At 38.8% G+C, this 27135-nt stretch overlaps 1 protein-coding gene across 1 annotated transcript in view; it reads left to right on the top strand.

Annotated features, from left to right (window-relative positions):
* The window catches only part of DNAH12 (dynein axonemal heavy chain 12), a 262745-nt gene that overhangs the window by 201909 nt on the left and 33701 nt on the right, over positions 1-27135 (top strand). The window contains exons 61-63 of the mRNA XM_055110974.2: positions 1876-2016; positions 19229-19387; positions 19558-19702. Coding sequence (XP_054966949.1) covers positions 1876-2016; positions 19229-19387; positions 19558-19702 — 445 coding nt within the window. The remainder of the gene's footprint in view (positions 1-1875; positions 2017-19228; positions 19388-19557; positions 19703-27135) is intronic.

Below are 27135 nucleotides of genomic sequence, written 5' to 3'. Positions count from 1 at the left end.
CTATTGTGAATAGTGCTGTGATGAACATACGCATACGTGTCTTTATGGTAGAACAATTTATATTCCTTTGGGTATGTACCCAATAATGGATTGCTGGGTCAAATGGTAGTTCTGTTTTAAGTTCTTTGAGAAATCTCCAAACTGCTTTCCACAGTGAACTAATTTACATTCCCACCAGCAATGTATAAGTGTTCCCTTTGCTCCACAACTTCACCAGCTTCTGTTATTTTTTTGACTTTTTAATTATAGCCATTCTGACTGGTGTGAGATGGTATCTCATTGTGGTTTTGATTTGCATTTCTCTAATGCTTAATGATTTTAAGCATTTTTTCGTATGCTTTTTGGCCATGTGTATGTCTTCTTTTGAAAAGTGTCTATGTCCTTTGCCTACTTTTTAATGGGGTTGTTAGTTTTATGCTTGTTAATTAATTTAAGTTCCTTACAGATTTTGGATATTAGATCTTTGTCAGATGTACAGTTTGAAAATATTTTCTCCCATTGTGTGGGCTGTCTGTTTACTCTGTTGATAGTTTCTTTTGCTGTGCAGAAGCTTTTTAGTTTAGTTTTTAAAAATTTTTTAAAGAAAGTGACAGCCTGGGCAACATAGTGAAACCCCGTCTCTACAAAAAATACAAAAAAACTAGCTGGGCATGGTGCCATGCACCTGTAGTCCCAGCTACTTAGGAGGCTGAGATGGGAAGATTACTTGAGCCCAGGAGGTAGAGGTTGCAATGAGCTGTGATCATGCCACTGCACTCCAGCCTGGGTGACAGGGTGAGACCCTGTCTCAAAAAAAAAAAAATAAAGTGCCAAACTATTTTTAGAATGGCTACATCATTTTATATTCCCATAAGTATTACATTTAAAAATTGAACTGAAAAAAAATTGAAAGCCATATATGCTTATTGTAAACATTTTTTGGAATATGAGAGTATAAAGAGTATCAGTCATAACTCCACCCAGTAACTACATTTATCCATATGTTTTCTGACTTTTTATGCATTTTTTTTTCTTTTTGAGACGGAGTCTCATTCCATTACCCAGGCTCGAGTGCAGTGACGTGATCTCACACCGCAACCTCCACCTCCCGGGTTCAAGCAATTCTCCTGCCTCAGCCTCCCTCGTAGCTGGGATTACAGGCGTGTACCACCACCCTTGGCTAATTTTTGTATTTTTAGTAGAGATGAGGTTTCACCATGTCGGCCAGGCTGGTCTCGAACTTCTGACCTCAAATGATCCACCCACCTCGGCCTCCTAAAGTGCTGGGATTACAAGCAGGAGACACTGTGCCTGACCTTTTCATGCATTTTTAAAATGTGTAGATTTTTATCTAGACTTTATGCTTCTCTGGGGCGGGCAAATGTTTCATAATGCTTTGTCTGTTACATTTCCCTCCCTAGCATAGAGCTTTACACTAATAGAGATTTAATAGGCATTTTTTTAAATTAACTAATTGTTTTCAGTCACTTTGGGGCAGAATAAGATATTTAGGATTTGGAAAACAGAGAGATGGTGTAAACCATATTTCACTTTCTCAGAGAATTATACCCTACATTTTAAAACTTTTTATTTTAAAATACTTACAGACTCACGAGAAGTTGCACACAGAAAAATACGTGCAGAGAGGTTTCATGTACCCTTCATCTTGTTTCTCCAGTGCTAGCATCTTGCCTATAGTACAACCGAGAAACTGACATTGCTACAACCCATAGAGCTTATTCAGATTTCACCAGTTTTACATGCCCTCGTGTGTGTATCTTTATACGTTTTTAATAGTGATAATTTCATAAAATAAAAAGTGTATATGTTAATTCACATTGCTTATATTTTCTTAGTTTTGTTTGACAATACGTTTTCCTTCTTTTTAACTTTTAGTAACAAATCCAAGATTTTGGAAAAGCGCCTACGATATTTAAATGACCACTTCACATACAACTTATATTGTAATATATGCCGATCACTATTTGAGAAGGACAAGCTGTTATTTTCCTTTTTATTATGTGCCAATCTTCTTCTGTAAGTTACTTGCTTTTACCATAATTTATTTATTTTTAAAACCTCCCTGGAAAATCAAATCTGTGAATATGTCTTCTCACAGAAGTCTATATTTTTCTTCGCTTAAGTCATGATTTTACTTGTGCATTTCACTGATAACAATGGCTTCTACGATAGTATCGGTGTTTATTTAATTTTTAAAATTTATGTAACAGAAAAGTTCACAGAGTATTAATGTACAGTTCAACAAATTCTTACAAAGGGAGGATCTGGTGACGAAATAGAACATTTCCCCACCATCCTTGAAGCACTTGTACTCCTTTCAGTTACCACCTCCTTACTACCCCAAAAAGGTAACTACCATAGACTCATTTATAACACTGCAGATTAGCTTGACATATATATATATTACATATATGAATGAAAGCAGGTAATATGTATTCTTTATTCTTTTATCTGGCTTCTTTTCCTCAACATTACTTTTGAGATTCATCCATGTGGTAGCATGAGGCTAGTTCATTTGCTTTGACTGCTTTACAGTATTCCATTATAAGAATACATTGACGTTACCTGTTCTACTCAATGAACAGATGGGTTGTTTCCAGTTTGGCACTATTACAAGTAATGGTGCTATGAACACTCCTGTGTATAAATGTAGGGGCACATGTGCACACGTTTCTGTTGGGAAGATGTCCAGAAAGAAGATTACAAATTGTTTTCCAGAATGATTGTACCAGTTTATATCCCATTAACAGAATTTGAGCATTCCATTGCACCAGATCCCCACCAACGTTTTATTTTTGTTGGCTTTTTGTTTGTTTGTTTTGAGACAGTCTCGCTCTGTTGCCCAGGCTGGAGTGCGGTTGTGGGATCTTGGCTCACCACAACCTCCGCCTCCTGGGTTCAAGCGATTCTCCTGCCTCAGCCTCCCGAGTAGCTGGGACTACAGGCGTGCACCACCATACCCAGCTAATTTTTGTATTTTTAGTAGAGACAGGGTTTCACTATGTTGGCCAGGCTGGTCTCAAACTCCTGACCTCGTGATCTGCCTGCCTCGACCTCCCAAAGTGCTGGTATTACAGGCGTGAGCCACTGCACCCGGCCCCCACCAAAGTTTTATATTGTTGTTTTTAAAAAATCTGTTTTTGTATGTGATATATATTATTGCATCATGGTTTGAATTTATATTTCTCTGATGACTAATGAAGTTGAACACTTGTTCATGTTTATAGGCCACTTGGAAATCTTCTAGTGTACTTGTTCACATCACTTGTCCATTTCTCTATTGGGTTTTTCTTAGTGATTTGTGTGAGTTCTTTATATATTCTAGACACAAATCCCTTGACAATTGTATGTGACAAATTGGCACTCACTCTCTAGTTTGCTTTTTCTTTCTCTTAATGCTGCCTTTTGCTGAACACAAGTTCTTAATTTTAATATAATCTGATTTATGGTTCTTGCTTTGTGAAAACTCTTTTCACAGCCCAATATTATGAAGGTATTCTCCTATATAACCATCTGGAAGCTTTATTATGCGTTTCACATTTAGATGTACAAGCCACATGCAACTGATGTGTGTGTGTGGTCTAAGGAAATGTCAAATTTTACATTTTTTCCATGCAGCTCTACACTTGTTGAAAAGACTTGGCCTTTTCCCTACTGCTCTGTAGTGCCTTCCTTGCCATAAATAATACATTCATATATCTAGATCTGTTTCTGGACTGTCTTTTCAGTTCCACTAATATGTGTATTGTGTAATTAATCTTGATATCTGATAGTGTTTCATCTTGTTCTTTAATTTTTTATTTATCTCAACTGGTTTTTGGGGGAACTGGTGGTGTTTGGTTACATGAATAAGTTCTTTAGTGGTGATTTCTGAGATTTTGGTGCACCCATCACCAGAGCAGTGTACACTGTACCTAATGTGTAGTCTCTTATCCCTCTCCACCCCCCACACTTTCTCCCAAGTCCCCAAAGTCCAATGTACCGTTCTTATGCCTTTATGACCTCATAGCATAGCTCCCATATATGAGTGAGAACATACGAAGTTTGCTTTTACATTATAGTAAGTGAAGCGAGTTACTTCACTTAGAATAATAGTCTCCAGTCCGGGTGTGGTGTCCCACGCCTGTAATCCCAGCACTTTGGGGGGCCGAGGCAAGTGGATCGCCTGAGTTCAGGAGCTCAAGACCACCCAGGGCAACATGGTGAAACCCTGTCTCTACTAAAAATACAAAAAAATTAGCCAGGCGTGGTGGCGCATGCCTGTAGTCCCAGCTACTCAAGAGGCTGAGGCAAGAATCAGTTGAGCCCTGGAGGCAAAGGTTGCAGTGAGCCAAGATAGCACCACTGCATTCCAGCTTGAGCTACAGAGTGAGACTCCATCTCAAAATAAATAAATAAAGTAGTAGTCTCCCATTCCATCCAGGTTGCTGCGAATGCCATTATTTTGTTCCTTTTTATGGCTGAGTAGTATTTTGTGGTATATATATGTCACATTTTCTTTATCCACTTGTTGATTGATGGGCATTTGGGCTGGTTTCATATTTTTGCAATTGCAAATTGTGCTGCTATAAACGTGTGTACAGGTGTCTTTTTCATATACTGACTTCTTTTCCTCTGGGTAGATACCGAGTAGTGGGATTGCTGGATCAAACAGTAGATCTACTTTTAGCTCTTTAAGGAATCTCCACACTGTTTTCTGTAGTGGTTGTACTAGTTTACATTCCCACCAACAGTGTAAAAGTGTACCCTTTTCACCGCATCCACGCCAACATCTATTTTTTTTTTGTGGCCATTCCTGCGGGAGTGAGGTGGTACCATGTTGTGGTTTTGATTTGCGATTCCCTGATAATTAGTGATGTTGGCCATTTGTATATCTTCTTTTGAGAATTGTCTATTCATGTCCTTAGCCCACTTTTTTATGAGATTGTTTGGCTTTTTTTCTTGCTAATTTGAGTTCCTTGTAGATTCTGGATATTAATCCTTTGCCAGATATATAGATTGTGATGATTTTCTCCCACTCTGTGGATTGTCTGTTAACTCTGCTGATTATATCTTTTGCTGTGCAGAAGGTTTTTAGTTTAATTAAGTCCCATCTATTTATCTTTGTTTTTGTTGCATTCGTTTGTTCTTCTTCTATACAAGAGAGTCTTTCTTATTCTTGTATCTTTGCATTTCCATATAAATATTAGCATCATCTGGTCAAGTCCAAAGTGGAAAGATACCCAGTAATACACTGAAGTTTTGATGAGGAGTGCATTGGAACTGTAAATCAGTTTGTGGAAAATTAACAATTTCACAATACTGAGTGTTTCAATCTAAGAACATCGTATGTCACTCGATTTTCCTTAGTTCTTTTTCATTTCACTCTATAATGTTTCATAGTTTTCTATATCTTGCCCATCCTTTTTTTGAAAAGGCTTTATTTTGTAGAGCAATTTTAGATTCACAGCAAAACTGAGCAGAAGATAGAGATTTCTTATATACAACCTCCTGCCCTAACAAAACCCCTTACCAGAGTGACATATTTGTTAGCATCTATGAGCTTGCATTGACATATCATTATCACTCCTAAGTAAGTTCGTTGGTAACATCAGGCTTCACTCTGGGTATTATACACCTATCAATTTTGGCAAGTGTGTAATGTCATATATCTATCATTATAGTTTCACTGCTCTAAAAATCCTCTGTGTTCCATTTATTCAGCCCTCCCTCCCCTCAACCCTGCCAATCACTGATTCTTCTGTTATCTCCATGGTTTAGTTTTGTCATTTCCAGAGGGTTATATAGTTGGAATTATGCACTATGTATGCCTTTTCAGATGGGCTTTTTTCTCTTAGTAATAAGGTTCCTCTATGTCTTTTCATGGCTTGATAGCTTATTTCTTTTTAGTGCTGAATTATATTCCATTGTTTGGATGTACCACAGTTTATTCATTAACCTACTGATGGACATCTTAGTTGCTTCTAAGTTTTGGCAATTATGAATAATATGCTACAAATATTCATGTGTAAGTTTTTGTGAGAACATAAGTTTTCAACTCCTTTGGGTAAGTACCAGGAGTGCAACAGCTGGATTGTATGGTAAGAGTATGTTTAGTTTTGTAAAAAACTGCCAAACTGTCTTCCTGAGTGGCCGTACCATTTAGCGTCTCCACCAGCAATGAATAAGAGTTCATGTTGCCTGTTTTGGAAAGTGGCCATTTTAATAGTGTTTAGTGGTATTTCATTTTAATTTGGAATTTCCTAATGAAATGTGATGTTGAGCATCTTTTCCTATTCTTATTTGCCAACTATATATCTTCTTTGGTGAAATGTCTGTTCAGGTCTTTTGCTTTTTTTTTTTTTTTTTAAGACAGATTCTTGATCTGTCACCCAGGCTGGAGTGGCAGTGGCTCTATCTCGTCTTGGCTCACTGCAACCTCCGCCTCCTGGGTTCAATCGATTCTCCTGCCTCAGCCTCCCTAGTAGCTGGGCTTACAGGCACCTGCCACCAAGCCCGGCTAATTTCTGTATTTTTCGTTGAGACAGGGTTTTACCATGTTGGCCAGGCTGGTCACGAACTCCTGACCTCAAGTTATCTGCCTGCCTTGGCCTCACAAAATGCTGGGATTGCAGGTGTGAGCTCCTGTGCCCAGCTGTCAAATGTTTTTTCTACATCTTTTGATAGGATCATATGGTTTTACTTCTTTACTCTCTTATTATGATGAATTACATTAATTGATTTTCAAATGTTGAATCAGCCTTTCATACCTATAATAAATCCCACTTAGTCGTGGTGTATAATTCTTTCTATACATAATTGGATTTGATTTGCTATATTATGTTGCTAATATTTGCTAACATTTTGTTCCTTTTGTTGAGGATTTTTGCATCTATTTTTATGAGAGATTTTGGATTGTAGTTTTCCTTTCTTATAATGTCTTCCTTGGCTGTGGTATTAGGTAATACTGGCCTCATAGAAGCAGTTTCCACTATGTCCTGGAAGACATGGTGGAATTTGTTTAATTTCTTCCTATATGTTTAGTGGAATTATTCAGTGAACCCATCTGGGCTTGGTGCTTTCTGTTTTAGAAGGTTATTAATTATTGTTTCAATTTCATTAATAGATACAGGTCTATTCATATTATCTGTTTTCCCTTGTGAGAGTTTTGGGAGATTCTGACTTCTTTATCTTTACCTAATGCTCCTCTTAATTCCCAATAATTTTCCTTGCTCTGAAGTCTTCTTAGTCTGAAATTAATATAGCTACCCTACTTCCCCTTCATTAGTGTTAGCATGGTATATCTTTCTCTATCTCTTTACTTTTAATGTATCTTTGTCTTTATATGTTTAAAGTGGGTTTCCTGTAGACAGCATATAGTTGGGTCTTGCTTTTGGATCCACTCTGACAACCTGTCTTTTAATTGATGTATTTAGACCATTGACATTTAAACTGATTACTGATACAGTTGGATTAATATCTACCATATATGTTACTGTTTCCTATTCATTGCCCTTGTTCTGTTGTTGTTGTTGTTGTTATTGTTTTCCTCTTCTATTTTTCTGTCTTCTCTGGTTTTAACTATTTTGTATGATTCCATTTTTTCTCTTCTCTTAGCAGATCAATTATACTTACTTTTTTAAAAAACTTTTTTTTGTTATTGCCCTTGAGTTTGCAATGTACATTTAAAACTAATCTATCTAAGTCCTCATTCAAATAACACTATACCACTTCCTGCAAGTACTTTGTAACAGACTATTTCCAGTTTCCCCTCCCCCATGCCTTATAACACTGCGGTCATTCATTTCACTTATCCATAGCTATAGTCACCAAATACATTGTTGCTATTATTATTTTGGACAAGCCATTATTTTCATTTTTGTATCTTTTAATTAACACATAATAATTGTATGTATTTTTTGGTTCCACAGTAATATTTCAGAACATACAGGTTATAGTGATCAGATCAGGGTAATGAGCATATCCATCATCTCAAACATTTATCATTTCTTTGTGCTAGGAACATTCAGTATTCTCTCTTCTAGCTATTTGAAAATATATACAATTGACCCTTGAACAACATGGGTTTCAACTGCAGCAGTCCACTTATACACAGATTTTTAAAAAATAAATATATTGGAAAAATTTCTGAAGATTTGTGACACTTTGAAAAGACTCACAGATGAACTGCCTAGCCAGAAATATTCAAAAAATTAAGAAAAGGTTAGGTATGTCATAAATACATAAAATATATGTAGATAGTAGTCTATTTTTATCATTTACTATCATAAAATATATACAAATCTGTTATAAAAAGTTGAAATTTATCAAAGCTCACACAGTTCATACATGGCATCATTTGCAGTCAAGAAATGTAAACAAATATAAAGATGCAGCATCAAATCATAACTGCATAAAATTAACTGTAGCACACACTGTACTACTGTAATAATTTTGTAGCCACCTCCTGTTGCTGTTGACATGAGCTTAAGTGTTACAATTATCCACTTAAAATGTCAGGTGATGCTCATCATCTCAAGAGCAGTTCATCTCTTCAGTACATTGGGTATGGCAGTAAAAAGTGATCTCTTCATGGTTCTCGTGTATTTTTCGTTGTGTTTAGTAAAATATCACAAACTTGGAATAACATAAGACCCATACAAAGTGCCACTAGTGTATAATTCTTTGTATACATTATTAGATTTGATCTGCTAATATTTTGTCGAGAATTTTTGTGTCTATTTTCATGAGAGATTTTGATTTGTAGTTTTCCTGGAAGTTCTCCCAAAAGACAGAGAAGAGTCATTACATTACAAGAAAAAATGGAATTGTTTGATATTTACCATAAATTGAGGTCTGCAGCATGGTTACCCACCATTTCAGACAGACATTTCATCTTGTAAACAGATTATGTAAATTTACAGTATTGGTAAATACAGTAGATACCGTAAATGCATTTTTCTTACTATTATCTTGATAACATTTTCTGGTGTACTTTATTGTAAGAATATAGTATATAATGCATATGACATATATGTACTAATTAACTGTTTATCAGTAACATTTTCAGTCAACAACAGACTACTAGTAGTTAAGTTTTGGGGGAGTCAAAAATTATACATGAATTTTGACCGCAGGGGGGGTCAGCACCTTAACTCCTGTGTTGGTTGTTCAAGAGTCAAATGTAATATATTATTGTTAACTACACTCATCCTACAGTGCTATTGAATACTAGAACTTCTTTTGTATCCTTTAACAAATTTCTCCCTAATCCCTGCTTTTCCCTGTTTCCCAGCCTCTAGTATACTCTGTTCTACTTTTTACTTCTATGAAATCAACTTCATTTTAGCTTCTGCATATAAGTGAGAACATGTGGTGTTTAACTTTGTGTTCCTGGCATATTTCACTGAACATAATGTCATTCAATTTCATTCCTGTTGCCACAAATGAGAAGTTTTCATTCTTTTTATGGCTGAATGGTATTCCATTGTGTATGTATACCACATTGTCTTTATCCCTTTATCTGTTGTTGAACACTTAGGTTGATTCCATACCTTGGTTATTGTGAATAGTGCTACCAAAAAAAATCAGGGTGCAGACATCTCTTCAATATAATGATTTCCTTCCCTTTAGATAAAGGCCTGGTTGTGGGATCACTGGATCATACAGTAGGTTGATTTGTAGTTTTTGAGGAACCTCCATACTGTTCTCCATAATGGTTGTACTAGTTTACATTCCTACCAACAGTGCATAAGAGTTCCCTTTTCTCTGCATCCTCACCAGCATTTCTATTTTTTGGCTTTTTGATGATAGCCATTCTAACTGGGTTGAGATGATATCTCATTGTGGTTTTGATTTGCATTTCCTGAAGGGGTGGCCTGACCCTCCACACCTGTGGGTATTTCTAGTTGGGTGGGATGAGAGACTGAGAAAAGACATAAGACACAGAGACAAAGTATAGAGAAACAACAGTGGGTCCAGGGGACCGGTACTCAGCACACCAAGGACCTGCACCGGCATCGACCTCTGAGTTCCCTCAGTTTTTATTGATTATTACTTTCATTATTTTAGCAAAAAGGAATGTAGGAGAACAGGGTGATAATAAGGAGAAGATCAGCAAAAAAACATGTGAGCAAAAGAATCTATGTTACAATTAAGTTCAAGGGAAGATACTATGCCTAGACGTGTACGTGGGCCAGATTTATGTTTTTCTCCACCCAAACATCTCAGCAGAGTAAAGAATAACAAGGTAGCATTGCTGTAAACATGTCTCATCTCTCACCATAGGGCGGTTTTTCTCCTATCTTAGAATTGAACAAATGTACAATCGGGTTTTATACCGAGACATTCAGTTCCCAGGGGCAGGCAGGAGACAGTGGCCTTCCTCTATCTCAACTGCAAGAGGCTTTCCTCTTTTACTAATCCACCTCAGGACAGACCCTTTACAGGTGTCGGGCTGGGGGACGGTCAGGTCTTTCTCATCCCACAAGGCCATATTTCAGACTATCACATGGGGAGAAACCTTGGACAGTACCCAGCTTTCAAGGGCAGAGGCCCCTGCGGCTTTCCGCAGTGCATTGTGCCCCTGGTTTGTTGAGACTAGAGAATGCCGATGACTTTTACCAAGTATACTGCTTGTAAACATTTTGTTAACAAGGCAAGTCCTGCACAGCCTTGGATCCCTTAAACCTTGATTTTATACAACACATGTTTTTGTGAGCTCCAGGTTGGGTCAAAGTAGTTGGGTCAAAGTGGCTGGGGCAAAGCTACAAATTAACAACATCTCAGCAAAGCAATTGTTTAAAGTACAGGTCTTTTTCAAAATGGAGTCTCTTATGTCTTCCCTTTCTATCTAGACACAGTAACAGTCTGATCTCTCTTTCTTTTCCCCACAATTTCCCTAATTATTAGTGATATCCAACATTTTTTCATGTGTTTTTGGCCATTTGTGTGTTGTCCTTTGAGAACTGTCTGTTCAGATCATTTGCCTATTTTTTTTTTCTTTTGAGACAGAGTCTCACTCTGTCACCCAGGCTAGAGTGCAGTGGCACTTTCTTGGCTCACTGCAACCTCCACCTGCCCGGCTCAGGTGATCCTCCCACCCTAGCTTCCCAAGTAGCTGGGACACAGGCACAAGCCACCATGCTTGGCTAACTTTTGTATTTTTCTTTTTGTAGAGACAGGGTTTTGCTGTGTTGCCCAGTCACGCACTCCTGGGCTAAAGTGATCCACCTGCCTTGGCCTCCCAAAGTGCTGAGATTACATGCATGAACCATCATGCTAGCCTCATTTCCCCATTTAAAAATTAGATTTTTTTGTTCTGTTGACGTGTCTGAGTTCCTTGTATATTCTGGATATTAATTCTTTGGTGGATGAATAGTTTACAAATATTTTCTTTTCTTTCCTTTTTTTTTTTTTTTTTTCTTTTGAGTCTCAGGCTGGAGTGCCGTGGCGCGATCTTGGCTCACTGCAACCCCTGCCTCCTGTGTTCAAGTGATTCTCCCGCCTCAGCCTCCTCAGTAGCTGGGTTTACAGGTGCCCACCACCATGCCTGGCTAATTTTTTTTTTTTTGTATTTTTAGTAGAGATAGGGTTTCACCATGTTGGCCAGGCTGGTCTCGAACTCCTGACCTTGTGATCCACCTGCCTCAGCCTCCCAAAGTGCTGGGATTACAGGCATAAGCCACCACGTCTGGCCAGTTTGCAAATACTTTCTCCCATTCTGTAGGTTGTCTTTTCATTGTGTTGTGTCTTTTGGTGTGCAGAAGTTTTTAGTTTGATATAATCCCACTTATTTATATTTTGCTTTTGTTGCCTGTACTTTTGAGTTCTTATTCATAAAATCTTTTCCAGGACCAATGTCCTGAAGCATTTCCCCAGGTTTTCTTCTAGTAGTTTTATAGCTTCAGGTTTTACATTTAGGTCTTTAAGAGATTTTGAGTTGATTTTTGTGTAGAATAAGAGGAGAGAGTCTAGTTTTGCTCTTCTGCATATGGATATCCAATTTTCCCCAGAACCATTTACTGAAGAGACTGTCCTTCCCCAATCAATGTTCTTGGCATCTTTGTCAAAAGTCAGTTGGCTGTAGATACGTGGATTAATTTCTGGGTTCTCTATTCTGTTCCACTGGTCTATGTGTCTGGTTGTATGCCAGTACCATGCTGTTTTCGTTAATAGAGCTTTGTAGTATATTTCGAAGCCTGGTACTGTGATGCATCTAGATTTGTTCTTTTTGCTTAGTATTGTTTTGGCTATTTGCGGTCTTTCGTGGTTCCATGCAAATTTTAGGATTTTTTTTTTTTCTATTTCTGTGAAGAACATCATTGGTATATTGATAGAGAGTGCATTGAATCTTTTGATCACCTTGGATAGTATAGTCATTTTAACAATATTAATTTTTCTAATCCATGAAGATGGGATGTCATTCTATTTTTTGATGTCTTCAATTTCTTTCAAAAAATCATTGTTTTTTGGTGTTTTTTAAGTTTTCCTTGTAGAGAGCCTTCACCTCCTTGGTTAAATTTATTCCTAGGTATTTTATTTTTTGTAATTTTTGCAGATGGAGTTACTTTCTTGATTTCTTTTCCAGCTAGTTCATTGTTCTTATATAAAAACACCACCAATTTTTGTATGTTGATATCTATATCCTGCAACTTTACTGAATTTATTAGTTTTAAGAGTTTTTTGGGTACAGTCTAAGTTTTTCTATATATAAAATCATGTCATCCACAAACAGGGACAATTTGACTTCCTTCTTTCTAATTTGAATGCCCTTCATTTTTTTCCCCTTGCCTAATTGCTCTGGCTAAGACTTTCAGTACTATTAATATGTTGAATAAGAGTGATGAGAGTGGGTATCCTTGTCTTGTTCCAGTTCAGTATATGGTAGCTGTGGGTTTGTCTTATATGGCCTTTATTGTGTTGAGGTACTTCCTTCTATGCCTAATTTATTGAGAGTTTTATGAGGGATATTGAATTTTATCAAATGCTTTTTCTGGATCTATTGAGATGATCGTGTTGTTTTTGTCCTTCATTCTGTTGTGATGTCTCACATTATTTGTGTAGGTTGAATAATCCTTGCATCCCTAGGATAAATCCACTTGATTATAGTGTATGATATTTTTGATGTGCTGTTGAATTCAGATTTTGTTGAAGATTTTTGCATTTATGTTCATCAGAGACATTGGTCTAGTTTTTTTATGTTGTGTTTTTATCTGGTTTTGGCGTCAGGGTTATGCTGGCCTTGTAAAATGGGTTTGGAAGAATTCCCTCCCCTTCAATTTTTGGGAATAGTTTGAGAAGAATTTTTAAAAATATTAGTTCTTTAAAAGTTTGGTAGAATTCAGCAGTGAAGACATCTGGTCCTGGACTTTTCTTTCTTGATTTCCTTTTCATTACTGTGATTCAATCTCATTACTCATTATTGATCTGTTCAGGTTTTCTATTTCTCCTTGGTTCAGTCTTGATAGGTCGTATGTGTCAACAAATTTACCCATCTTCTCTAGGTTCTCAAATTGATTAGTTTATAATTGTTTATAATAGTCTCTGATGATCTTTTGTATTTCCACAGTATCAACTGTAATGTCTCCTTTTGTTCATGATTTTATTTGGGTCTTCTCTTTTTTTTCCTAGTCTAGTTAATGCTCTGTCAATTTTGTTGATTTTTTGAAAAACCAACTTTTTGTTTCATTGATCTTTTCTATTTTTTTAGTCTCAATGTAATTTATTTCTGCTTTTTATTTTTTTTCCTTTTTCTAATTTTGAGTTTGGTTTGTTCTTGCTTTTCTAGTTTCTTGAGGTGCATCATTAGCTTATTTATTTGAAATCTTTCTGCTTTTTAATGTAGGCATTTATTGCTATAAACTTGCCTCTTGCTATACTTGCTGTAAACTTGCTATAAACATGGCTTTTGTTGTGTCCCATACATTTTGGTATGCTGTGTTTCTATTTTCATTTGCTTCAGGGAATTTTTTTTTTTTTTGAAACAGGGTGTCACTTTGTCCCCCATGCTGGAGTGCAGTGGCATGATCACAGCTCACTGTGGTTTCAACCTCCTGGCTCAAGCAATCCTCCCATATCAGCCTCCCGAGTAGTTGGGACTGCAGGCATATGCCACCACACTTGGCTAATTTTTTCTGTTTTTGGTAGAAACAAGGTTTTGCCATGTTGCCCAGGTTGGTCTTGAATCCCTGGACTCAAGCAATCTGCCTGCCTTAGCCTCCCAAAGTTCTAGGATAACAGGGGTGAGGTATTTTTTACTTTCTCTCTTAATTTCTTTTTTTAATCAATTGGTCACTCAGGAGCATGTTGTTTAGTTTTCACGTATTTGTATAGTTCTGAGTGTTCCTCTTGTTATTGGCTTATACTTTTATTCCATTGTGGTCAGATAAGATACTTAATATTAGTTCAATTGAAACAATTTTTTTTCAAAGTTTTATGATTTGTGTTGGGAATATTCAAAATCCTCTTTTCTAGCTATTTGCAAGTATATAATTATTATTAACTATAGTCATCTTACAGTGCTACAGAACAGTAGAACTTATTCCTCCTATCTAGCTGTAATTTTTTTATCCTTTAACAAGTTTATCCTTATCCTGCCAACCCCTCCCAGCCTCTCTGTTCTACTCTTTCTTATGAGATCAACTTTCTTTTTTTTTTTTTTTTTTTTTAGTATTTATTGATCATTCTTGGGTGTATCTCAGAGAGAGGGATGTGGCAGGGTCATAGGATAATAGCGGAGAGAAGGTCAGCAGATAAACATGTGAACAAAGGTCTCTGGTTTCCCTAGGCAGAGGACCCTGCGGCCTTCCGCAGTGTTTGTGTCCCTGGGTACTTGAGATTAGGGAGTGGTGATGACTCTTAACGAGCATGCTGCCTTCAAGCATCTGTTTAACAAAGCACATCTTGCACCGCCCTTAATCCATTTAACCCTGAGTTGACACAGCACATGTTTCAGAGAGCACGGGGTTGGGGGTAAGGTTATAGATTAACAGTATCCCAAGGCAGAAGAATTTTTCTAAGTACAGAACAAAATGGAGTCTCCTATGTCTACTTCTTTCTACACAGACACAGTAACAATCTGATCTCTCTTTCTTTTCCCCACATTTCCTCCTTTTCTTTTCGACAAAACCGCCATCGTCATCATGGCCCATTCTCAATGGTCGTTGTCTCTTCGGAGCTGTTGGGTACACCTGCAGAAAGGCTGTCACTTCACACTTGGAAGATTGCACAGCGGCCAGGCAGAGGCGCTCCTCACTTCCCAGACGGAGTAGCTGGGCAGAGGCACTCCTCACATCCCAGACGATGGGTGGCTGGGCAGAGGCACTCCTCACCCCCGAGACGGGGTGGCCGAGCAGAGGCGCTCCTCACTTCCCAGACGGGGTGGCCGGGCAGAGGCGCTCCTCACTTTCTAGACGGGGTGGCCAGGCAGAGACGCTCCTCACATCCCAGACGGGGTGGTGGCCGGGCAGAGGTGCTCCTCACTTCCTAGACGAGGTGGCGACCGGGCAGAGACGCTCCTCACCTCCCAGATGGGGTGGCCGGGCAGAGGCATTCCTCACCTCCCAGACGGGTTGGCCGGGCAAAGGCACTCCCCACATCCCAGACGATGGGCGGCCAGGCAGAGACGCTCCTCACTTCCTAGACAGGGTGGTGGCTGGGCAGAGGCGCTCCTCACATCCCAGACGGGGCGGCCGGGCAGAGGGGCTCTTCACATCCCAGATGATGGGTGGCCAGGCAGAGACGCTCCTCACTTCCTAGACGGGGTGGCGGCCGGGCAGAGGCTGTAATCTCAGCACTTTGGGAGGCCAAGGCAGGCAGCTGAGAGGTGGAGGTTGTAGCGAGCAGAGATCACGCCACTGCACTCCAGCCTGGGCAACATTGAGCACTAAGTGACCGAGACTCCGTCTGCAATCCCAGCACCTCGGGAGGCCGAGGCGGGCAGATCACTCTAGGTCAGGAGCTGGAGACCAGCCTGGCCAACACAGCAAAACCCGTCTCCACCAAAAATACAAAAACCAGTCAGGCGTGGCGGCGCGTGCCTGCAATCCCAGGCACTGGGCAGGCCGAGGCAGGAGAATCACGGGAGCCCGAGGCAGGGAGGTTGCAGCGAGCCAAGATCACGGCAGTACAGTCCAGCCTCGGCAACGGAGGGAGACCGTGGAAAGAGAGAGAAGGGGGAGAGGGAGAGGGAGAGCGAAACAATTTTTTAAGGTTTCTTTTTTGTGTCCTAACATATGGCCAATCCTGGAGAATGTTTTATGTGCTGATGAAGAGAATGTGTATTCTGCAAGTACTGTGAAATGTTCTGTAAATGTCTTTTAGGTCTTTTTGGTCTATGGTACAGTTTAAATTTGCAGTTTCTTTGTTGACTTTCTGTCTAGATGATCTGTCCAATGCTAAGAGTAGGGTGTTGAAGTCTCCAACTGTTGTTGTATTGGGGTGTACCTCTACCTTTAGATCTAATAATAATTGCTTTATATATCCAGGTGCTCTGGTGTTGGATGCATATATATATATACACACATATATATATTTTTTTGAGACGGAGTTTCACTCTTCTTGCCCAGGCTGGAGTGCAATGGCACAATATTGGTTCACCACAACCTCCGCCTCCCAGGTTCAAGTGATTCTCCTGCCTCAGCCTCCCAAGTAGCTGGGATTACAGGCATACGTCACCATGCCTGGCTAATTTTCTATTTTTATTAGAAACAGGGTTTCTCCATGTTGGTCAGGCTGGTCCTGAACTCCCGACCTCAGGTGATCTGCCCTCCTTGGCCTCCCAAAGTGCTGGGATTACAGGCATGAGCCACCGTGCCCGGCTGAAAAGTTTTCTCTTTTACAAAAATTTTATTATTAAAATAGAGTCTCCCTATGTGACCCAGGCTGGTCTGGAGCTCTTGGGCTCAAGCAGTCCTCCTGCCTATGGCTTCCTAAAGTGCTGGGATTACAGGCGTGAGCCACTGTGCCTGGCCAGGTGCATGTATTTTTATAATTGTTATATTCTCTTGCTGAATTGATTCCCTTATTATTATATAATGTTATTATTTGTCTCTTGGTACTTTTTAACTTAAAGTCTGTTTTTTTCTGATGTAAATATAGCTACTCCTACTTCCTTTTAGTTTTCATTGGTGTGGAATATCTCTTTTCATCCTGTTACTGTCAGTCTCTGTCTTTTCAGGTGAGGTGAGTTTCATGTAGGCAGCATATAGTTGGGTGTTTTTTATTCATTTAGCCAGTTTATATATTTTAATTGGGGAATTTAATTTGTTTACATTCAAGGTTATTATTGATAATAACCTGAGCTTCTGCTCAAGTAATTTAGGATTCTCTGTATTTATCTGTCTCTTACCAGTTGGGAGGTAGTGAGTTAGCCATATGACCTCAGTCCTCTGATGCATCTAAGAAAAGTTGCTGATTTTCAGTTTGTTCAGCTTTTTTCTTATTGTGAGGATGTGAGTGATGACTTCCAAATTCCTGACATTATCTTTTACAGACACTTAAATATTAATGGTTTTTTTAAAAAACCTTTTATGTTTACCTACAAAGTTACCATTTCTATTGTTCTTTATTCTTTGGTGTAGATCCAGAGTTCCAATTATCTGAAACTTCCCCTAAGATATCTTGTAGTGTAGGTCTACTTGTAATGAATCTTTTCAATATCTATACATCTGGAAAAGAAATAAGTAAATATCTCAATTTTTATATTTTTATCTTTAGGTTTTTTTCTATTCCTATAACAGATTATGTATTTTTATTTTTAGGCGTTGTGTTTGGTCTATTTAATATTGCCTATTTCTTCTATTATGTTCATGCTTTGCTTTAACTCCTTCAGCATGTTTATGATAACTATTTTAACATTCTTATTGGCTAAATTATCTCTTTTACATCTACATCTACATCTAAGACCAATTTTTTTCCTGGTTATGGATGCTGTGAATTTTATATTGGTAAATGCTGGACATTTTGTATTCCTTTAAAGAGCTTTAGACTTCACTTTTTTAGGTAGTTAAATTGCTACTGGATTAGTTTGAACTTTTCAAGACTTATTCTAGGTGCAGTGGCCCACACCTCTAATCTCAGCTACTCAGAAGGCTAAGTCAGGAGGATTACTTAAGCTCAGAAGTTTGAGGCTGCAGTGAACTATGATTGTGCCACTGCACTTCCAGGCTGGATGACAGAGCAAGATGCCATCTCTTAAAAAAAAGAAGACGACTTGTGTTTAAGCTTTCTTATAGTAGTTTTAGAGTAACCTTTACTCTAAGGCTATGTTAGCTTCACTACTAAGGAGACCTGAATTCCTCTGGTGCTGAACAAAGACTCAACTCTGGTTGGCAATAACTTATATTTCCTAGTCTTGTGTGATCTCTGGGAGCTTTCAGTTTACAGCCCCTTAGATGTTCTTTTGCTGGCTTCCTGGAATTTTACCTTACTGATGCATGCCTTAGTACAGTCATGTGCCACATAACAATGTTTCAGTCAGCAACAAACTGCATATGCAACAGCGGTGCCATAAGATTATAATACCATATTTTTACTGTTCTTTTCTACGTTTAGATACACAAATACATGCCATTATGTTACAGCTGCTTACTGTATTCAGTACAGTAATATGCTGTACAGATTTATAGCCTAGGAGCAACAGGCTATACCATATACACCATCTAGATTTGTGTAAGTACACGTTATGATGTTCACACAGTGATGAAATCGCCTAACAACACACTTCTTAGAATGCGTGACTAAGAATTCTATGAGCAATGCCTGGCTGTATTTATCAGTAGAACCAAGAGAGCACCTCTGTAGATTTTTAAGACATTCACCTTTTCCATTCATCTTCCTCCTCTGCTCACAAACTCCAGTCACCTAAGCTTTCCCTAATGCTGATGTCCTCAACTCAGCAATACTGTTGAGGAGAACTTAATGCTGATTTCTTCAATTCAGCAATACTGCAGAGCTCTGATTCTGATCACACCTCCCTGCTCTGTAGTCTAGAAAGTGCCAGGCAGCCTGCTGAGGAACGGGGGTCACCTTATTCACCTCTCTTCTCTCGGAGGCCACAGTCCTGCACTGGCTATTGCACAATTTCAAAAAAACAGTTGTTTCATTAATTTTGTCCAGTTTTCTAGTTGTTTACAGCAGGTGGGTAAGTACAGTCTAAGTTGTTCTATCCACGTTACAAAAGCGGAAGTTGACATCATTCAATTTTAAAATCAACAATTTTATAACAGTCCTTATTTTGGGAATACAGGGCAAGGAAAGAGATTGAATACCAGGAACTGATGTTTCTTTTAACTGGAGGAGTAAGTCTTAAAAGTGCTGAGAAAAATCCTGATCCAACTTGGCTACAGGACAAAAGCTGGGAGGAAATCTGTCGTGCAAGTGAATTTCCTGCCTTCAGAGGACTCAGGTAATTGTTTAAATTTGATGATTTATCATTGAATGGCAATATGTAAACTTGTTCTTCAATTTAGTGATTTTTAAATGGTCCTATAGCTGTCTGGTTTCTACTCCTTGTTCAACAATCTCTTTTAAGTTTTTCCCGATAAAAAGAATAATTCTTAAGCTTTTTTCTATTAGGCAACATTTTTGTGAACATATATATGAATGGCGAGAAATCTATGACAGTAAAGAGCCACATAATGCTAAATTTCCAGCACCAATGGATAAGAACCTAAATGAACTACAGAAAATAATAATTCTTCGGTGTTTAAGACCTGATAAGGTAAAAGACCAATGTGTTCTATTTGGAACCCAGATAATTTGCCATTTATGAAGTGCTAGGCTTAAAGTTCTTGTTATTTGATTCTTTAACTCTCAGATTGATTATCCAGCTTACAGTTCATTGAGCTCCTTGGATTTAGATCTGTGGGTTTACTGTTTTCCTCAATTTAGGAATATTTTTGGTTATTATTTCTTCAAATATTATTTCACCCCACCCAGGATTTCAGTTGCACATACATTAGATTGCCTAATGTGATGCTAATGTAATATAATGTAATTGATACTTTGTTAATTATTTTTTAAGCCGTGGTATCTCCTTGCATCAGTTTGGGTAGTTTCTGTTGCTATCTTTACATTTGTTGATTTCTTCTTTTGTATTGTCTGATCTGCTACAAATCCCTTTCCCATTTTAATTTTAGTAATTGTGTATTTCATCTCTAAAAAATTTGTTTGGTTCTTTTTGTGTATCCTATTTCTCTGTTTAATCTGCTAATATTTTCTTTTAAATAGTTGAACACAGTTATAATAACTGTTTTAAAATTAGTGACTACTAATTCCATCATTTCTGGATCTGTTTCTATTGACTGATTTTACTTTTAGTTATACATGATAATTTCCTGCTTTTTGGCATGTCTAATAATGTCTGATTGGATACTGGACATTGTGAATATCACATTGTTGATGAGTTAGATTTCATTTTCCTATAAAGATTGTTGAGTTCTGTCCTGCTAGTTCAGGGGTCAACAAACACCTGTGGGCCAAATCCAGCCCCACGATGTCTTTGGTCCATCCCATGAACTAAGAATGTTTTTTATATTTTTAAAGAGTAGTTTTGACTGGGCACAGTGGCTCATGCCTGTAATCCCGGCCTTTGGGAGGCCGAGGACAGATCACTTGAGGTCAGGAGTTCAAGACCAGCCTGGCCAAGATGGTGAAACCCTGTCACTACTAAAAATACAAAAATTAGCCAGGCATGGTGGTGCATGCCTGTAGTCCCAGCTATTCAGGAGGCTGAGGAAGGAGAATCGTTTGAACTGGAGAGGCGGAGGTTGCAATGAGCAGAGATCGCACCTCTGCGCTACAGCCTGGGTGACAGAGCGAGACTCCATCTAAAAAAAAAAAAAAAAAAGTTGCCTTAAAAAGAACATGTATCCGGGCACGGTGGCTCATGTATCTGGGCACGGTGGCTCATGTATCCGGGCACGGTGGCTCATGCCTATAATCCCAGTACTTTGGGAGGCTGAGGTGGGTGGATCGCTAGGTCAGGAGTTCGAGCTCGGGAAGCTGAGGCAAGAGAATCACTTCAACCTGGGAGGCAGAGGTTGCAGTGAGCCAAGATCGAACCTCTGCACTCCAGCCTGGGTGGCAGAGCGAGACTCTGTCTCATAAAAAATAATAATAAAATAAAAAAGAACATGCAACAGAAACTGTATATGTCCCACAAAGCCTAAAATATTTCTTATCTGGCCCTCTACAGAACGTTTATCAACTTCTGTGGTTATGTAGTTAAATTACTGAAGTTTGAATTGTTCCTTTCAAATATTGTTTAAGATTTGTTAGGATAGTCTAGAATAGCCTTTATTCAATGCATTATTTAGCTCTACCAAAGTGCCACCCGTCTGGGGCCTTTACTGAATGCTCCAAGCGATCACTAAGGACTCTCTATGGCTTTTGGGAACCTGAATGAGTCCCAGCCTTCATGAACAGTGGTAGCTCCCCAGATCTCCTGGTTACAGCACCTCAGATGCTCTTTTCTTGGTCTCATGCATACACACCATAGTGTTCAGCAAGGATTCAGAGGTACTGTGAGCAGATTTCTGAACTCTGCCTGGACAGTTCTATCCTAATTAGAACTCTGCAACTTTCAGCAGCCTTGGCCCCTTTGTAGTCTTTTTCTTGTTTTTGCAACTCAGTGACACTGCATTGCTCTGCCTTAATCACTCTCCCTGTTCCACAGTCTAGCATACCTCCAAGAAGAAAGCTGAGAGAATAGCGTTCAGTTTGTTTTCTTTTTCTCAGTGATCACAGTCCTATACCACCTATTGCCCCCTGTGCAAAAATGGTGGTTTCATTAATTATGCCTGTTTTTTAAATTGTTAGTGGTGGTAGGGTAAATCCAATCCCTATAACCACATCATAGCTAAAAGTAGAAGATGGCAGAAAATTTTGTACATGTCACAATTTTATTAGTTCAAACATGCACAGAAATCTTTCTAAAGGTAAGATAAGTAGGCTGATACCAACTTTCACAAATTTAAGAAAGGTGATCATAGTATTACAAAGGGATAATTTTGTAATAGAAAGAAAACAAGAAACCATGTTCATACATCTAGTTTAAACTTTGAGTAATGTTAAAAAATTATTCATGACAAATGTTAAAGCAGTAAGGAAGACTTTGTTCAAGACTATCACAGTAGGAAAGAGAGCTCAGGCTTAGTTCGAAATACAGCAGAGACAGTTGGGGATTTATAGTCAAGGAGCAGGGTGGGGGGAAATTACTAAGAAGAGACACCAAGGGTAGGGGGAATTCTTGCTACCCTGACCTAACAAAATTCTTGCTGAAAGCAGGCCAGGGTGATGAGATACCACCTGGGTGATGGCAGGGTATGAGGAATTTGATCAGATATGGAGGGCGATCGGATGTAGAGGGTGGGGGACTCTCACTAAACTGGCTAGCAGGATTCTTGCTACAACTGGGCTCTTGAAGACAAGGCCTCATAGAAAAAGGGGTTCAGAGGAGCCTGTCTAACTAAGGTTTGTTTGAGGAAAGAATCTTTACCAGTAAGTCACTTCACCTACACCATGAAAAATATGAAGGTGTTGAAAGTGATTGCAATAGTCCCTTTGTTTCTTCCTTCTTTTTTTAAAAGAAAAAAATTTTACCGTTTTAGTAAAGTCTCACAAGGAACATTATCTAATGCTCTGTCTCTGGGTAGATTTAAACAGAGGCCTACATAAATGTTTTACTCCTTACCCTGATTCCCAAAGACCTTTGTACTTGGTTAATATTCATCTCATTCTTGCCTGATAGTTGTGTGTGCATGTGTGTCTGTGTATAGACATACACAGTGACTCTCACTAGAGAGTCACTTTAAGTCCCTGGAACCCCTAAATAATGGTTTATTCATTATTTTATCACCAGTAGCCTCCCTTGTTCATGACGAAGACTTAATAGCTATGTATCTGGGAACACCTGCCTATTTGCACTTTACAGAATGGCTCCCCTGATGGGCAGTGGAGATATTGTTTCAATACCACATGTAGGGTTTTTGCTTTGTCTGCCATGTTTGGAAGCCTGTGCTTATATACCATAGCACTTACCCCATTAGAATGTACAATAATTGTCTGCTTACTTTTTAGGGTCTCCCACTAGACTGTGAGCTTCTTGAGGTCAAGATTCATGTGTTATTTTCCTCTGTATCGCCAGGATTTAGAGCAATGTCTGACAGATGGTAGAAGCTCAACAAATGTCTATGAATTAAGTTGAATTGAATTGAGTTAAACTAAATGGAATTAAAGCCTATATTATTCAGGCCTTCTACTTGTTTCCCTCTGTTCTCCAGAGAAATAAAACAACAGGGGAGGGGAATTGATTGATTGATTGATTGATTTTCTGAAAGGAATTGGCTGGTGTGATTGTGGAAGCTGGTGAATCTGCATGGTAAGCTGGCAGGCTGGAAACTCAAGGAGGAGTTGATGTTGCAGCTCAAGTCCAAAGGCAGTTTGCTGGCAAAAGGTCCTCTTTCTCAGGGGAAATCAGGCATTTTTTTCTTTTTTTTTTTTTTTAAATTATTATACTCTAAGTTTTAGGGTACATGTGCACAATGTGCAGGTTAGTTACATATGTATACATGTGACATGCTGGTGCACTGCACCCACTAACTCATCATCTGGCATTAGGTATATCTCCCAATGCTATCCCTCCCCCCTCCCCCCACCCCACAACAGTCCCCAGAGTGTGATGTTCCCCTTCCTGTGTCCATATGTTCTCATTGTTCAATTCCCACCTGAGTGAGAATATGCGGTGTTTGGTTTTTTGTCCTTGCGATAGTTTGCTGAGAATGATGGTTTCCAGCTTCATCCATGTCCCTACAAAGGACATGAACTCATCCTTTTTTATGGCTGCATAGTATTCCATGGTGTATATGTGCCACATTTTCTTAATCCAGTCTATCATTGTTGGACATTTGGCTTGGTTCCAAGTCTTTGCTATTGTGAATAGTGCCGCGATAAACATACGTGTGCATGTGTCTTTATAGCAGCATGATTTATAGTCCTTTGGGTATATACCCAGTAATGGGATGGCTGGGTCAAATGGTATTTCTAGTTCTAGATCCCTGAGGAATCACCATACTGACTTCCACAATGGTTGAACTAGTTTACAGTCCCACCAACAGTGTAAAAGTGTTCCGATTTCTCCACATCCTCTCCAGCACCTGTTGTTTCCTGACTTTTTAATGATTGCCATTCTAACTGGTATGAGATGATATCTCATAGTGGTTTTGATTTGCATTTCTCTGATGGCCAGTGATGGTGAGCATTTTTTCATGTGTTTTTTGGCTGCATAAATGTCTTCTTTTGAGAAGTGTCTGTTCATGTCCTTCACCCACTTTTGGATGGGGTTGTTTGTTTTCTTCTTGTAAATTTGTTTGAGTTCATTGTAGATTCTGGATATTAACCTTTTGTCAGATAAGTAGGTTGCGAAAATTTTCTCCCATTTTGTGGGTTGCCTGTTCACTCTGATGGTAGTTTCTTTTGCTGTGCAGAAGCTCTTTAGTTTAATTAGATCCCATTTGTCAATTTTGGCTTTTGTTGCCATTGCTTTTGGTGTTTTAGACATGAAATCCTTGCCTGTGCCTATGTCCTGAATGGTAATGCCTAGGTTTTCTTCTAGGGTTTTTATGGTTTTAGGTCTAACGTTTAAGTCTTTAATCCATCTTGAATTGATTTTTGTATAAGGTGTAAGGAAGGGATCCAGTTTCAGCTTTCTACATATGGCTAGCCAGTTTTCCCAGCACCATTTATTAAATAGGGAATCCTTTCCCCATTGCTTGTTTTTCTCAGGTTTGTCAAAGATCAGATAGTTGTAGATATGTGGCGTTATTTCTGAGGGCTCTGTTCTGTTCCATTGATCTGTATCTCTGTTTTGGTACCAGTACCATGCTGTTTTGGTTACTGTAGCCTTGTAGTATAGTTTGAAGTCAGGTAGTGTGATGCCTCCAGCTTTGTTCTTTTGGCTTAGGATTGACTTGGCAATGCAGGCTCTTTTTGGGTTCCATATGAACTTTAAAGTAGTTTTTCCCAATTCTGTGAAGAAAGTCATTGGTAGCTTGATGGGGATGGCATTGAATCTATAAATTACCTTGGGCAGTATGGCCATTTTCACGATATTGATTCTTCCTACCCATGAGCATGGAATGTTCCTCCATTTGTTTGTATCCTCTTTAATTTCATTGAGCAGTGGTTTGTAGTTCTCCTTGAAGAGGTCCTTCACGTCCCTTGTAAGGTGGATTCCTAGGTATTTTATTCTCTTTGAAGCAATTGTGAATGGGAGTTCACTCATGATTTGGCTCTCTGTTTGTCTGTTATTGGTGTATAAGAATGCTTGTGATTTTTGTACATTGATTTTGTATCCTGAGACTTTGCTGAAGTTGCTTATCAGCTTAAGGAGATTTTGTGCTGAGACAGTGGGGTTTTCTAGATATATAATCATGTCATCTGCAAACAGGGACAATTTGACTTCCTGTTTTCCTAATTGAATACCCTTTATTTCCTTCTCCTGCCTAATTGCCCTGGCCAGAACTTCCAACACTATGTTGAATAGGAGTGGTGAGAGAGGGCATCCCTGTCTTGTGCCAGTTTTCAAAGGGAATGCTTCCAGTTTTTGCCCATTCAGTATGACATTGGCCGTGGGTTTGTCATGGATAGCTGTTATTATTTTGAGATACGTCCCATCAATACCTAATTTATTGAGAGTTTTTAGCATGAAGCGTTGTTGAATTTTGTCAAAGGCCTTTTCTGCATCTATTGAGATAATCATGTGGTTTTTGTCTTTGGTTCTGTTTATTTGCTGGATTACATTTATTGATTTGTGTATATTGAACCAGCCTTGCATCCCAGGGATGAAGCCCACTTGATCATGGCGGATAAGGTTTTTGATGTGCTGCTGGATTCAGTTTGCCAGTATTTTATTGAGGATTTTTGCATCAATGTTCTTCAAGGATATTGGTCTAAATTCTCTTTTTTTGTTGTGTCTCTGCCAGGCTTTAGTATCAGGATGATGTTGGCCTCATAAAATGAGTTAGGGAAGATTCCCTCTTTTTCTATTGATTGGAATAGTTTCAGAAGGAATAGTACCAGTTCCTCCTTGTACCTCTGGTAGAATTCGGCTGTGAATCCATCTGGTCCTGGACTCTTTTTGGTTGGTAAGCTATTGATTATTGCCACAATTTCAGCTCCTGTTGTTGGTCTATTCAGAGATTCAACTTCTTCCTGGTTTAGTCTTGGGAGGGTGTATGTGTCGAGGAATTTATCCATTTCTTCTGGATTTTCTAGTTTATTTGTGTAGAGGTGTTTGTAGTATTCTCTGATGGTAGTTTGTATTTCTGTGGGATCGGTGGTGATATCCCCTTTATCATTTTTTTTGCATCTATTTGATTCTTCTTTTTTTCTTCATTAGTCTTGCTAGCGGTCTATCAATTTTGTTGATCCTTTCAAAAAACCAACTCCTGGATTCATTAATTTTTTGAAGGGTTTTTTGTGTCTCTATTTCCTTCAGTTCTGCTCTGATTTTAGTTATTTCTTGCCTTCTGCTAGCTTTTGAATGTGTTTGCTCTTGCTTTTCTAGTTCTTTTAATTGTGATGTTAGGGTGTCAATTTTGGATCTTTCCTGCTTTCTCTTGTGGGCATTTAGTGCTATAAATTTCCCTGTACACACTGCTTTGAATGTGTCCCAGAGATTCTGGTATGTTGTGTCTTTGTTCTCGTTGGTTTCAAAGAACATCTTTATTTCTGCCTTCAGTTCGCTATGTACCCAGTAGTCATTCAGGAGCAGGTTGTTCAGTTTCCATGTAGTTGAGCGGTTTTGAGTGAGTTTCTGAATCCTGAGTTCTAGTTTGATTGCACTGTGGTCTGAGAGATAGTTTGTTATAATTTCTGTTCTTTTACATTTGCTGAGGAGAGCTTTGCTTCCAACTATGTGGTCAGTTTTGGAATAGGTGTGGTGTGGTGCTGAAAAAAATGTATATTCTGTTGATTTGGGGTGGAGAGTTCTGTAGATGTCTGTTAGGTCCGTTGGTGCAGAGCTGAGTTCAACTCCTGGGTATCCTTGTTGACTTTCTGTCTCGTTGATCTGTCTAATGTTGACAGTGGGGTGTTAAAGTCTCCCATTATTATTGTGTGGGAGTCTAAGTCTCTTTGTAGGTCACTCAGGAC

This window comes from Pan paniscus, chromosome 2, assembly GCF_029289425.2.
Source record: "Pan paniscus chromosome 2, NHGRI_mPanPan1-v2.0_pri, whole genome shotgun sequence".
NCBI lineage: Eukaryota > Metazoa > Chordata > Mammalia > Primates > Hominidae > Pan > Pan paniscus.
The sequence above is the reverse complement of the archived record's forward strand: the minus strand, read 5'-3'. Positions and strand labels throughout refer to the sequence as shown.